Here is a 15,970-nt window from a genome sequence, read left to right on the forward strand (position 1 = left end):
CATTGAGATTTAGCACATTATGGTTAATTAAAACCATTCGTTACATACACATATCCAATGTTTAAACTTACGATAAAAATCCTATCATGCTCCAATTTCATTTTATTTCTTTACTTACCCTAAACTTTCCTACCATTTTTTGCAATCTTAGCCACCCGAGTGCATTTAGACTAGCAACTCAACATTTTCTTTTTAATGATTAATTTACGTCTATCCCTTATTGCTTCCATTGACTCAGATTAAACTATTGAACCAATTTTATTTGCTACCTATTAACAAACAATTTAAATCTAATCCAATCATGATTAAACTGTGTGATTGGATTATATGAACTAGTGTGCCATTTAAACAATCTACACACAACGTTATTTGCAAAAATAAAATTGACTACGAGTAGTAGCATTTGGATGTGCAACACTTTCAGAATTTAGTATTTTTTCTTTTATTTCTAATCTAACATTTTTTCTTTTTCTTTTGCCTTCTATTTTAAGGCATCTTTCTTTTGCCTTCTATTTTAAGGCATCTTTTCGAATATTTTATTTGATATAAACTTATTCATAACATTTTGTTTTTTTTTTTTTAAATCCATATCTCAACTTAACATTGTGAACTAATAAAGACCAACTTACCAAAACCAAACAATGCTACAACATACATTATAATAATATAAAAAGATAATTTAATTTGCCAACGTTAAAGTTCAATAATTAAAGGCTAGCTATAATGTTGTTGTAACGTCTATGAAATTGGAATATACTTGCAACTGAATATATATATATTTATGTTATCCTCCGGAAGGGGCATCCGTCGTATCTTCACCAAATGTCTTCCCATTGCTCCTCATTTTCTGCTCTGAAAATGCATTTGCATTTGGCTCGCAAAGAATTCATCAGACGACCCTTATCGATCTTTTATGCACAAAATAATTTCGTCACCTCTCTCAAGCCCATTTCCATTGCGTTAGCCTTGCCCACATCTGCTCGACTCTCTACAGTCATATCTATGACGAGGACAGCTGCTATTGGAAACATAACGAAATCTCAAATGGGTCGCGGATTACGAACGGGAAGAGGTAAATTCGATTGAGTTTGTTGTCTTTCAAGGCAATTTATACAAATAAAATTAGTTGAACGGTACAGCGATTCTGTATGGAATGTTTGTCTGTGTGAAGTTAGAGAGTTAGATAACGATTTCTAGATATATATCGTTACAGTTGCATTCAGTGCTCATGAAGTGGCGGACAATAATTTAACAAACAAGCTCGAGAATCGGGAGATCCTCGTGCAACACATATTGGTCCCCGAAGACAAGGTCAAGCTTCTGCTAGAACTGCAACAGAGGATAGTTAGAGGCAAGTGCTTTTACTCCTAATAAGTAAGCGCAGTGGATGCTCGCCTTAGATGTTTCCAACTTGAAAGATAACTGAAAGTAGAGATCACTATCTAGATCATGTTTTGGGTGTTAAGCAAGTATTCTTTCCACTTAAATTGGGTCTAATTTCTATGGTAATTTATGAGTTCAACTGAGAGTGGAGAGCTGTCTTGAATGGTATATGATGCGTCGGCATTAACATATAAATATGCTACTGCTTGATTGTTTATTTACTTTTGATTTTTAGATGATGAAGCCAAGAGTTCAACTGTAACTCCATGCTTCTTGGACACCCATGTTCTACCTCTGATTTGGGAGATCGACATTCTGCCCAGCTAATTTCTGTTGACAAGATCAGGACATTATAGACTCGAGCAAATTCATTGATGGCTGCTACTCTCTTGTTCATTTTGGTGTGATTGTTACTGAATTTAGGTCCTCTGTCTTTTACTCAGTTCACCCTTGTTACAACTAATACCGATGTATTAAATAGAGAGACAAACCAAGTTGGAGATAGCAATCTACATCTTGATACTGAACAGGTAAGGGCTTAGTGGTTGAGTAGCCCACCGACTGGAGGGTAAGTCCCAGGTCTAATTGCTCACCTGTCCAATTTTCATGACGGTATCCTATCCAAGTATTGAGGTTGATTGGCAGTGATAGGAGTTTTTAACCAATATGTGGCTTTAAGGGGGGTGTTGGAGACAACAATCAACCCCTTGATGTCAAATGGGTCCGGAAACACACCATCAAACCAGTGGGACAACAACCCATGGACCAACGGCATGTCATGGGCTTGATTCCCAGCCCGCCCAAATTTCAACAAACTACGTTTCATGAAAAAAACATATTGAGCACTTGGATTTTCTTGTGAACTCTACCTAAAGCTAACTTTCCATACATTTACTTTGCTTTTTTCCTTGGTATTATTGTGCAATTTTGACAGATGTACATCCATGTAGCATATACTTAAGATTTCCTTGACTTCTACTTTGTCTTAGGGTCCACTATTGGGAACTAAACTTGAGTTGGCAAAGTGCCTTTGTGGCCTCCCATGTAGATGGTGATTTGACAACACCTAGTGGGTATTGTGCGGATGTCATGAAGAGTATCTTTAGGAAGGGGAGGCTGAAAATCTAGAATTGTGGTCTCCAAGTGTTTCAATGGAACATTCCTCTAAGTGAGGTGGCTCATACAACTTCAACGGGCTTACATTCACTGCATCATGGATGCCAACTAAGGTAGGAGGTCCCACTTGAAGGTATTAGGACCCATTTTCTGTATGATGGTGTAAGTGTTAATTTTTTCATAGGGCTACATTGTTCTTTGCTTTGATAATTGCATTTCTTTATTAATACATTAAGTTCACCCCATATCATCATTACATTATTTAGATCTACAACATTATTCATCAGCATATGCAATTATGTAGAAAGAACAACATCATCATCATCAATGCAGCGGAACATAAAGGAACAATGGAAGAAAAACATGCACACATAGAGACACTAGGATTGGTCTGAGACTAGGGCAAAACCCACTACTAGGAAAATCCTTGTAAATTATTCTTCTTCTTAGATCGTCATCAAATGATTCAACAAAAGAGAGTACAATGATCCATATCTTCATCAATGCAAAAAACAACTAGAACATCCATAACATGACCTTAAACATACTAATACACAAAGATCCTGATTCTAAGGGTTGTAATGCAATGTCACTGACTGTAGTAAACTGCTGGATCCTGCTATCACTGTGCTGAACACTGATAACTCATCTTTAGGTCATGGACGCATGCAGAGATACTGTGTGTGAGCGTCTAAGACAAATCTGGACGCTTTATGGAGAACTGGGTGAGGGCGTTCGGGGACCAAACGTACACAAATCTGCCTCAAACCTTGGACGCTCCCATCAGGCTTCTGTGCGAGTGACTATGGCAGCCCGGACGCTCCCTAGACCATTCTGTGTGTGCGTCTAGGGACCAAATTGGACTGCAAAAACCCTAGCTTCCCAGACGCTCCCATAAACACTCTGTGCTTGTGTCTAAGACTTCCCGGACGCTCCCATGACCATACTGTGCCAGCGTTTAGGGACGAAAAACCTTAGTTATGTGCGAGTGTCCGAGACTCAAAAACCCTAGACACGTGCGAGCTTTGACCCTGTAATTTCGGACCCTTTGCGCGAACTTTCCTCTATCAGACCTGTGCGAACCAAACAATATAAGAGACAAGAGAGTGCTTCATCATTGTATCCAAATGAGCTTGAGGTCTCTTCTATTTATAGGCTTTCATGAGGGTCCACTTGATGTTGAGGCCGACTTGTCCAATTGTACATGTGCTTAGGGCCGACCTAAACCAATATACATGAGTAAATAAATAAATTCAAAAACCAACTTCTGCTTGTCCAAATAAGGTGATCTTTAGGTCGATTTTGGTCCTCTCGAAAAGAGGAATCTATTGCAATTATTATCTTCATCATATGAGCTGTCCAAAGTGGAATTTGACCGCAGTTGCATAATTTTAACAGTAAGGATGACAAAAAATGGGCTTGACCTTGTGGTGTTGCTGATTTTAGAAATGCTGTTTGTACAAATGCAACCAAACTTAGTCACCAACTTGAAAATGTAGAGCAACTTTATCCCGATCGTGAAGTGCCTTATACTTGGTTTGTGTTTGTTGAAGGATGTCATAAATCATGTTGGATCTTGGCCAAGTTTTGCATAAAAGAACAAGCCTTATCTTGCTCCTTTTGTTGATCACTGTGCATTATTGAACAAAGATTGTTTGTTGAAATGGGATGTTGATAGTCGAAAGGAATTTAAGAATGTTAAAGAAGCTATCACATCAACACCGGTCCTCGTTAGCCCATATTATTCCAAATATTTCATCATATTTTTCTTCACTTCAGATGATACAATAGTTGGTGTATTGTTGCAAAAGTACAAAGATAATATCGAGCAACCTAAGTCACCTGACACGAGGACATAGGACATGAAAATACGAGTATCTGACACATGACACGATGACCCCCCAAAATAGGACACGAAGGACATGTATATTATGTATTAAAAAATATAATACATATTACAAAATATAAAAAATTGGTGAATTACACATAAAATATGAAATATATAAAACATTTAGATGATGATGATGATACAAATTCAATACACAACTAATGCATATAACCAAAATAGCATTGAGTGCAAACACAATCCATCTATGAACCTAAAATACATCAACAAAGAGGCCCTAAATGGCCTGTATAGTCCAAAAGAAATCATGCTACAACAAATAACTAGTACTATATATCATCAAAATCATTCCCTATATTGGGATCCTCATCATCAACATCACCCTCTAAGCATTAAAATAAGATAGAAAAAGCTTAACATGTCAAATTGAGATTCTGTTTGAGTGATGGGTGCATTTTTACTATGGTCATGATAGAGGAGTTCAACAATCAATGCCACCAACATCAAGGTACATAGAGGGCTTGGTCCTCTTAATTAAATGCTAGTTCCATACCCTCATACATGACAAACTGCAATGGAAATGTTGTAATCACCCCAATTTTGAAATCCTAAAAACTGTTAAGTCTGGATTTGAGTGGGATCTAAAGTTCTACTTTTTTCCATATGAAATTCAATGAGGTTGAAACCATTCTCAAACATCTCGAGTCATTTAATGGTAATGTTAAAAATTTAATGTCACTTTTACTTTAAGAATCTAACATTACCATTAATAGCATTAATAGGGCTTGGACAAATCCACTTCCCAACACTTAGAATCCCTTCTAACATTGCTTAATTTCCCTTAGCTGCACTTCAAAACCTTCGAGAGCTCCAAAATTGTGACTGAATTACGTGACAGTGAGGCAATAAATCGATTTCAAGATGTTTTTTTCACAGGACGTGTCCAAATTTCGAGACACCAATAGGGCTCATGTCCAACACTAATCGAACTCTTGTCCTACGAATAGGACACGAGTCAAACTTGTGTCCTACAAACAGGACACTAGTCAAACTCGTGTCAGGCACGAATTGTGTCAGACACCTAGGATTCGCGAGACGTGGGGGAGGGGGGGCATGTCCGGTGACTTAGCGAGCAACCCATAGATTTTATGGGTAAAAATCTTAGGGATGCGGAACTGAAATGCACCATTAGTGAAAAGCAAGCCTATGTCCTTGTTCAATCATTGAAACATTTCAGAAGTTATGTTAGGTATTCCAAAATCATATCTTATGTCCCTTATCCAGCTATCAAAGATGTCTTAGCATGATAGAATTGTCTAGGAGTCAGGGGGAAATGGGTGTCAAAGATTCAAGAATATGACCTAGAAATTAAATTGACAGAAATCATAAAGGGGCAGGGCTTAGCTAAAATGTTAGCGAAAGAAAATAAGAAATGATAAAGTTTTAGGGTTGGATAGTGTTGACCAAGTGAATGTTGTCCTAGATGAATTGGAAAATCTTGAAGTCTTGAATGGTACTCAAACATTATTTACTACTAGAAGAAGCTTTCATGTCCTAACCACTTGGTTGATCATAAAAGAACGGCACTAGATTGAAAGCCATGAGACATTGTTTGATTTACAGTGGTGTTACTGTCCAATTTAGCAGTCTTGATAAGGGCCTTCAAGGTGCTAAGGTGGTACCACACAGGATAAGTGCTCACTGCCACCTTGGCACATATCCCCACTCTTTAGGCCAACTCCTATAAAGCAGCCAAGCAAGGCTTCCTTATTATGTAAAAACACACTCCACCAAAGGTAATTGGACCAGTGCCTATAGCGTGATGGAGTCTAGGAGTTAATTTATTATTGTCAGATCTGATATATTAATAAGTACAGATAGTTAACACAGATCAACAAAGGAAATTATATCAAACAAGCCTGAAAATGATGAATTTAATGCACAAGGGTGAGTAATAAAGGGTCTTACCAGATGATGATGATTTATGTAAGTTACCTCCTCCAGAAGACGCTGAATTTGGAGAACTATGTCGCTGTCCAGACTTTTCAGCCCTGCAAAAATGGATAAAACACAGAAAACCAGCAAGCAAAATGCCCTTTGAGGCCACCTTAAGGTGTGAAAACCCATGAGATCGCTAAATCTGTGGGTTGGGAAGTTGGGGCCAGCAAGTTAGATGCAAATAAAACAACCCAGCAACTTAAATCTGTAAGTAAAACTAAAGATATAGCAATTTGAAAATTACCTACTCAAAACAGGGGTCAAAACCCAGAAAAGTTTCCAGCAAGCTGGAATTTCGTATTATACCCTAGAAATGAGAGAATAATGCAGTAAAAGTCAGATCTAAAATACTTGAGGGTTAGAGGAATGTAATATCAGTACTTACTTGCCAACCCTTGAGTGAGGGTTTCACTTACCACCATAGAAATGTTGCTGTAAGTGATATTGTAGCTCTTGTCATAGCCCAAAAATCGTAATAAACCTAGTTCCAACTTCCTGCACATCATCAAAGGGGCTGTACCTTCCTTGGGTCAAATAAACAAGATTCAAGTGAACCCAAATGACAAAACTAGCTAAAAATAGAGAATTTAAGCTTGAGGCAGTGAAATATATTTATTATTATTTTTGTTTTTTATTTTCCAATTTTTATTTTTTAAATATTAAACAATACGGAATAAAGTAAATGATTTTTGAAAGTAATTGGTTGCTGTTGTGATGTGACTTACCAAATCTTTACCTTTCCAAGGCATGGAGCCAAGGCCAAAACTCCCTCCTAAGTCGGTTATACAATTTGGAGTAGGATGTGGAATAGGTGTCTAGACAACGATCAATCCCGAATCTAGTGAAAAATAGGGTTACAATTCCCAAATTCTGAAGAAATTCCAACCCCCACTCCGGTTATCAGTTTTCCTTATCACTCCATGCATTTAGTTTTAAATCCAATCATGATAAAAATTCTAAAATCTGGAAATGACAATATTTTTCTGAAAACACAAATTTAGAGATTTCACAACCTCTGAAATTGCAGAAACAAAACACAACAAAATTATGACAGCCACACACAGAAAATAAGACAATGATTTTTGGTCAATGTGACCCTGGAAAAACCCCCTACAACTCTTGGGGAAAATCAATTTGAGAGCTCTTCTTTATTTCTGAAAATGCTTTTACAGAGACACTGAAATACACAGTAAAAATTCCAACAACCACAAACTACAACTTATCTCGATTTCTGTGCTTGAACTCCACCTCGAAAATCGTGCCAATCAGCAAACAACCAAAACAAAAGTTTTACAGCAATAAAACAGCATTAAATGCTATACGACCAGCCTCAAAAAACGTGCCCAGAACTTGCTGTCCCTCTTCCTCAATTTCTGTGCCTTTCTCTTGCTGTACGGTTTTTCCTTGGGATGTGTGCCAATAAACGCTGCTGCCCAGATTTGCTAAAATGTCTTCTTGCTGCTCTCCTTCACTTCCTCACTGCTAAGAAATTTTCTCCTTGCTCTCTCTTCTCTTTCTCTCAAATGCTCATGAAAGAATGAATGATTTTTTCCTCCTCTTCTCCTTTTATTCTCTAAATGACTTTTTGGGTTACCATAAGATTTAATGGTTGAGATTCATTTAGATCTAGGGATGAGAATAAATGTGCATTTAATTCTCACTTTCTATTTTTTAACTCACCCAATTAAATAAAGACCCATTTAGCCTTTTATTTCCATAGCCACTTTTTCACTTTCTAATTCTTCATTGAGTTTAATAAAGTCACCTTTAAATTAGAATGTAACTTTACCACTTATAAAGTCACTTTTAAATTAGAATGTAACTTTACCACTTATAAAGTCACTTTTAAATTAAATTGACTTACCACTTATAAAGTCACTTTAGAAGAAAAGTACAAATAAATTTGGACACTTTTCCCTAGGCCAAAGATCAAAGCCTTAGGGAACCACTATCCTCTGGTACCCAAATTTTAACAAATTCTACTAGGAATGATCTTCTTGGGAGAAGCTTCCAACCACTGGATCAACTGTGGCACTTAGTGAAATTTAACACTTGCTGAAGAAATCCCCGATAAGAATTTGTGTAACAAATGAGTTTGATAGCACCTTGTACCAGCAAAGGAGAGATGGAGAGTAGTGCCTTAATCTCCCCTTTCGCATGACAATATTGCCCCTCAATGAGTCAACCTAATAGTCCTATAGTAACACAGAAAAACGTGGCTATCCATTGAAGTTTTCTTACAACGTAAACTAAGAAAAAGAAATCTCAGATGTTAACCCCAAAAATCACATTGGAAAGAAAAATTTAATTATGGAATATGATCTCACAATTCAACAACCTATTTGGGAGGAGGGTCTAGCCTTATACAAATTTCTTTTGTAATGGCTAGTTTATCCTCTCCCAAAAATAATACTTCTTTGACTTGTTATTCGCAAGACTAGAGACTAAGTTAATTACATAAGAAATGATTCTTTTACAACATAAATCACCCACTAAGGGGTTCGAATTGCATGAAGAGGTTGTGACTTGGCTTAGAAGAGGTAATAACTATTTGAAGGGGCTTGGGTAATGTTTCAATTTTCCATTTAATGAGCAATGATCAGCTTGAAAGGTTAACGACTACCTTGAGGAGGGTCGATTTACCAACATTGCAACGTTTAACTTGCTTAGCCTCAAAAATTTCCATGAATGGGCTAGCGTTTTTCTTGGGGAGGCTAGCATTGAGCTTGGAGAGGCCAACATTCACCTTGAAATGGAAAATTTTCACCTTTTTGGCCGCCTTTGACTTGAAACATTTCACTTTGACCACCTTACTATCCTCATGTTTTAGCTAGAAGAGGTTGAATTTGTTCGCATGGGCTTGAAAACTCCAATATTGATCTTCTTTTAATCTTTGGAAGGTGTGCATGGGTGTTTGAAGGCTTTATGCTCCACATGCAATCTCCAACATTGCATGCTTACAATATAGATGCCCACAACCCTCTTTAGAGGTGAGGGTCTTATTGAAATAGCTTCATTTTGCCAAAATTTCAAGGTGGCATGTCAAGTATCCAACATGTTGATCACTTAGTCTTTGTTGAATTTTAGGCCAGGGATCTTGTGCATTGGGAATCATGAATTGCCTTGGGAAACATGAAGTTTGCTGTGAAGTTTGAGATTGCCATGTGGAGAAATGAATATACTATGACCAAGGGAGTGCATATAGACTCTATAAATTTGACCATGTGGGAAAGACATAGGCGTGCATGAAAACATGGGTATAATAGCCCTACATAATGTGATCACCTCTACATAGCAAACAAGTGACTCTCATAAACCATGTATCCCAGTACATCTACGTCATATGACATGAGTACACAAAGCAAGTAGGACACGAAAATATGAGTATTTGACATGTGATACAATGATACCTTGGAACATGGCACATAGGACACACTATATGTTATATATTAAAAAATATAACAAATAATTTAGTGAATTACACATAAAATATGATATGTATAAAACATTTACATGATGATGATACAAATTCAGTCATACAACTAATGCATATAACCACAATAACATTGAGTGCAATCTTGATCTGAACCAAAAATACATCAACAAAGAGGCCCTAAATGGCTTGTAGAGTCCAAAAAAAATCATGCTACAACAAATAACTAGTACTACATATCATCAAAATCATTGCCTATATTGGGATCATCATCATCAATATCATCTTGTAAGCATTAAAATAAGATAGAAAAAGCTTAACATGTCAAATCCAGATTCTATTTGAGTGATGAGTACATTTTTACTAGGGTCATGACTGAGCCAACAATCAATGCCACCAACAGGGCTTGGTCCCATAAATTAAATGCTAGTTCCATACTCTCATACATGATAGGTTCTAATGGAAGCATTGCAATCCTCCCAATATTGAAATCCTGAAAATTGTTAAGTTTGTTGGATTTTGAGTGGGATTTAAATTTCTACTTTCTCCGTATGAAATCCAATGAGGCTGGGACCACTCTCAAACATCTTGAGTCAATTAATGGTAATTTTTAAGTAAAAGGATGAAAATGAAAGATAAAGGAGAATGACACTTTTATTTTAAGAATTTAATATTACCATTAATTACATAGCATTAGTAGGGCTTGGACAAATCCACTTCCCAACACTTGGAATCCCTTATAACATTGCTTAATCGTCCTTAGTTGTACTCCAAAACGTTTGAGAGCTCCAAGCCCGTGACTGAATTGTGTGAGAATGAGACAATAATCGATTTTATGATGCTTTTTCATTGGACACATGCCCAAAATTTGAGACACCAATAGGGATCATGTGCGACACCAGTCAAACTCGTGAAATACGTGATACAAAGGGTCAGGGGGAGGGGCACGACTTGTCATGTTATTTAGTACCAGATCCATATCAAGTTCTCTAATCCTATCTAGGACGAAAGGGATTGAGAGTGGGAACTTTTGGCCACTCTGTGTCAACTACCCTATAGCTGTGCACATTTTTTCAAAGCATTCCATCATGTTCGAGCTGTCAGACATCCAGAATTCATCATCATCATTTAGTAGATTATCAAAGTTATGCAATACCAATTCTGCAACACTGTGGGCCATCATTGTAAAAATGATTCTAGTATGTTTATAAAGCCATGTAAAACATCTAGGTAAGCTTAAGATTTTTACCAAAGAGTTTCACTCTAAGGATTTTCTTAACCTCAACTAATTATTTGCGTTTTTCCTAAACATAAAATAATTAGCGGAGTTTTTCTCCCAAGCATACCCAAAAGCTAGAGTGGGGCTTGATGGTAAGGTCTTAGGCGAGTCCTAGTGTATAGAGTCAATGTATAATGTCATACTAGATCATGTCTAAGTCTTGAAGAATTTCGTTAAGTCTAAGTATCTAATTTTAATTATTAAAATTTCCCATTGGTCGGGATTTTAATAATTATTTTGATGTAAATTGTAAAATGTAATGTCTATAGAAGTTGATGGGGGTATGAGTACTCATAATTAAAACCTATACATCTCAACTTTCCATTTAGATACCTTTTGAGAGTTGAAATTAGTGTGGAAAAAATCGCGACAAAATTGGCGAAGTTTGATTTTTTGAGCTAGCCGATTTTATCGGCCGATTTTTTGGCGACTTTTTGAAAAACAAAAAAATGGGGATTTTATCGAAAAATTCGGGATAAAATCAAGAGTTTTTCCAAAAAATCATGAGTGAGGTAGTTTCTTTAACGACTTTTTAATTTTTTTTTGAAAAAATCGGGATTTTACCGAAAAAGTCGGGATAAAATTGGGAGTTTTTCCAAAAAATTGTGAGTGAGATAGTTTCTTTAACAACTTCTAATTTTTTTTTAAATGAATATTTTTGTTTTTTTTAATTTCGCTGACTTTTTCAAAAACCTCTCGACTTAATGACTTTTTCAATTTCTGGACCCTTGCCAATTTAACCTTGACTTTGACCTTTTCCACATTGGTTGAAATTATGTCTATCCCCTCAAATTATTATTATTTCTATCTTTCGACAAAAAATGGCAAAATAATTAGCCGGAAATTGGTTAGAAAGTAAAAATGAGAGAAAATAAAATTTTCTCCAAGTGAAAAATATTTAAAAAAGGAATGTGCACTTTCTAAGAAGGGAATCTCCACAAATTAAGCAAGCAAAAATTCAAGAAAAAATCGTTGGGCCAAAAAAGAGGAATTAATTCCCTGAAAATTCGATTTTTTAAGGGAAATCGAATTTATGGTCATGTTGTCACCCATATTGTACAAGCATCGTGACAATGCTCAGGATGGGGGTTGTCACTCTGATCCTGCCCATTCCGTTCTAGCTATCTCCCAACAACAGGCTATGGGGGGGTAGTCCCTATGGAATGAAGCGAAGGAAAGCAAGTTGAGAACCAACTTACTTGGGAGACACAGATGAGTGCACTTGGTTGAAATTGAGTGGCTATGGGGGGTAGTCCCTATGGAATGAAGCGAAGGAAAGCAAGTTGAGAACCAACTTACTTGGGAGACATAGATGAGTGCACTTGGTTGAAATTGAGCAAGATTATTGATTAGATTGGATTTTCTATTATGAGACCAGTGCCTTAATGGAGTCACAAATTCTTGCTTCTTATAAATTGGAACCAAATGACCGGATGGACACTCGTTGCTTGAATGATTGACTAACCCAATGTTTTACAACTCGGACTCGGACTCGGACTCGGCCGAGGATCGACTCCGACTCCGACTCCGACTCGGTAATGACTCGGCCGGCTCGATTTCAATGACTCGGTCGTTGTAAAAAATACATTAAATATTTATTTTTTTTATAAAAAAACATAATTTTAAATATTGATGGGGATGGACAATTATTCTGGTGCTGGGCAAGCAGCAAGCAGGAAGGGGATGAGTCATTAGGAAATTAATATAATTGTATATATGAATTGTCGATGAAGTTAAGAGGAAGAGGACTGATACTTTTAGTCTTCATTAATATCTTGATAGTGTAATCAGGCCTTGGTCTCCAATAAATGGGTGTGAACTATAAAGATAAACTTCAGTTCTTTATCAGTGTCTCCCTGAACCTTGGAATTCTAATCCAAATTGCATCAATATCATTTGTTGCAGAGTGCATGGAAAGATGCATCAAGGCAGTATTTGAGTGCAGCATGTAATTGAAATGGTTCCTTCGATATTTACCAAAATTTATTGAACGATAAAAGAATTCCAATCTCTTGAGGTGACATATAGATAAAAGTTTCAAACAGACTTTTCCTAGTGCTCACTATTGAAATATGAGTCAAATAGGCAAGAAATACACTTCACTGTCATCATGCTGAGCCAAGCAGTGAACAGAGTCACAGGCATTGATAGTATCCACTCATTTCTTAAAGGGAGGCAATTAGAAAACGAGTAATCAAATCACCTTAAGGAATAATGAGGATCTGAATTTCAATATGTAATTGTAGTGGTTCTTATTGCCCTCAATATAATATTGGTGGTAATACAAACATTTTATGTACAGACTTTAAGCTTCTTTCAAATCTGAGGTGTAATTTATCAAGATCTTATGTCTCAACTCTCATAATCCTGAAATATTGTCTCAAAAAGAACTTGTAGTTCTTTAACTTTACCAAAAATCACAAAAAAATGAATAAATTTCATGTTTTACGCTGCCCAGCTGTAGTTTCATTGACTCGGCCGAGTCAATACATGATCCGGCCGGGTTGACCGAGTCAACTATGACTCGGCCGAGTCATTGGATGACTCGGCCGAGTCATTGGATGACTCGGCCGAGTCATAGTTGACTTGGTCAACCGAGCCGGGTTGCTGGCCGGGTCAAAGATTTTGGTAATGGCTCGGTTCGAAACGGCCGTTTCGGAGTTGACTCGGCCGGGTTGTAAAACAATGGACTAACCTGAATGATATGCAAACTTATGATCTATGTGTGATGTAGAGATCTTGGTTATTTTTAGTTAAATTCCTAATCTAGATGTAACCTTGCTTTAACTATTTTGAAGCTGGGCTCCAAGGTAGGTTGTGGGAAGGAGGCCAACAGGAAGTAGGCTAGGGCCTGATTAACGATACCTTCTATTGTGTTCCTATCACCCAATGCCTCCGGTGTTGCAGAGACTGTGGCTCTGATGACTGCAAGGTCACCGTGTTAACCACCGAAGAGTTGGTGAGACAAGGTCATCGTGTTAAGCACCGAAGAGTTGTTGAGACCCCTCAAGCTAGATAAGAAGGGTTGTTCTATGTCTCTATCAACCTAGCTTATGCTAGGAGGTAAATTATTAATGCAATCTAAGTCCTAGAATGCTTATGCAAGAGATTGAGTGAGATTATCTTGAATTAAGATTGCTTAAGTTACTTAAGTACTTAATGGGAATCTTCTTATAGCAAAGGTACTTAATGACAGTGAAATACAATCTTTAGACAAGATAATTGTTTAGATGCAAGTGTAAATTTCAGTGATACTCCACAAGATACCAAGTAACTAACTTATCCACCAATGATTATCAACACAAGATATTATGCCAATCAACAAGATCAATGTCAGATTTTGAGTGCAAAGAAAGACAACATTTTAGGGCAAGATAAGATAAGTCACATTCAGATTTTTGATAGTTTATATCAACAATAATACTTTAGAAAATTCAGGGCTTATCAATGTTATACCTTATGACAACAATGCATAAACCACTTCAAATGATGAAACTTGCCCAACACATAAAACACTGAAATTCTAATGATCAACAAATGTAATTTAGCTTGTTTAGATGACTTTAAGATGATGTATTCAGTAAAATTTCAGATCTAATTTCTTGATTTGCAGCAGTAAATAAAGGTAGATCAGCAAGATAAAACTGCCAAAAATAGATGTGTTATACGAGATTTACAATTGCGAACAAAAGTATCTCCCCTAGGTCAGTGGCTAACCTAGAACAATAGAGAGACAAGGAACACAATGCTTTTCCTTAAAGTAAATAGATGACAGAGTGAGGCCTACTTGGAATCCTTCACACACTTCGCTCCTTCTTTAGCTTGGAAGCTCCAATTCCAGCTCCAAATGCCAAAATTAGAACCTGCACAATCAGATAACACAAGCCAAGAAACTACGAGATCTATGCAATATCATCTAAGTACTTCATTCAATAGATCAACATGGTATTGAAATAAGTGAAATAACAACATCACATATAGGAAAACAATGAATTCTTTGCATTAATATAAATGGAAGGAGATTACAACCATAAGTAGCAGTTGATCTTGTAGAAGAGCTCCTCCAAGTTGTTGACTTGTCCTTTCCTTGTCACAATATGCACCTTCAATCACCCTAAATGCATGAGATGATGACCACTCACTACAGCAGCATAAGGGCATAATCACTCTCCAAAAGCCAACCCCCAACCACATAGAAGGCTGGGAATATATAGAGAAGTAGGGTAAGTTTGGAGTTCTTATCCAATTACTAATCTAGGGTAAGAGATCCACCTTTGATGGAGGGATAGGATCAAAGGATAAGTGGTGAAAACTCCAAAGTAGGGAAGGATAGGATCCGAATGTTTTATCCAAGGTAAGTAGTTGAAACAACTTCTGGAAACTCCTAGAAGGGGAAGCTTTCGGAATCTCGATCATTCTCCCGGATTTCTAGAACCAACGCAGGTGCAAAGGGGAGCAACCTGTAGGTGAACGCACCCCAGTAGGCTTACATGGAGTGTTGGTCCTCAAACTGGCTCAGATGATGCAATTTAGGGCTGAAATTTTGGGGGATGAAGGGAACATGCTTAGGGCTTTGTGCAAGATGGTGACAAGGGGGAATAAGATGTTGATTGATCCCATTAGGAGGCTCACTGATCAGATGTGACAAAATGGCCTATAATAGAATGCCCCCTAAAGTGCAAAGTCAGATATGATGACTGATGACTGAAGTGCTTTACCTTGTGACAAGTCGGGATCAAGGACAACCAGCGAGCTTCATCTGTTACAATACATTTACAACATGACATCTTTGTTTGCTAAGGGAGGCATACCCATACTCAACTCATAAGCTAACATAACATGTACAATGATCAAAAGACGCATCCACAGATGCAACTGGTGGACCCATGACTGGATGACTGTTTATATGATCACG

The 15,970-nt window shown here is 37.1% G+C and overlaps 1 protein-coding gene across 4 annotated transcripts in view; it reads left to right on the forward strand.

The window, feature by feature from the left end:
* Positions 1–782: 782 nt before the first annotated feature.
* LOC149165029 (rhodanese-like domain-containing protein / PPIC-type PPIASE domain-containing protein) overlaps positions 783–15,970 on the forward strand; it is a 184,951-nt gene continuing 169,763 nt past the window's right edge. For all 4 annotated transcript variants that reach the window (XM_089432216.1, XM_089432219.1, XM_089432217.1 and 1 more), the window contains exons 1-2: positions 783–1,072; positions 1,214–1,351. In XM_089432216.1, coding sequence (XP_089288342.1) covers positions 823–1,072; positions 1,214–1,351 — 388 coding nt within the window. In that variant the 5' untranslated portion in view covers positions 783–822. The remainder of the gene's footprint in view (positions 1,073–1,213; positions 1,352–15,970) is intronic.

Source organism: Pinus tabuliformis, chromosome 5_1, assembly GCF_031772625.1.
Source record: "Pinus tabuliformis cultivar Carrire ecotype Pingquan chromosome 5_1, CPIR1, whole genome shotgun sequence".
NCBI lineage: Eukaryota > Viridiplantae > Streptophyta > Pinopsida > Pinales > Pinaceae > Pinus > Pinus tabuliformis.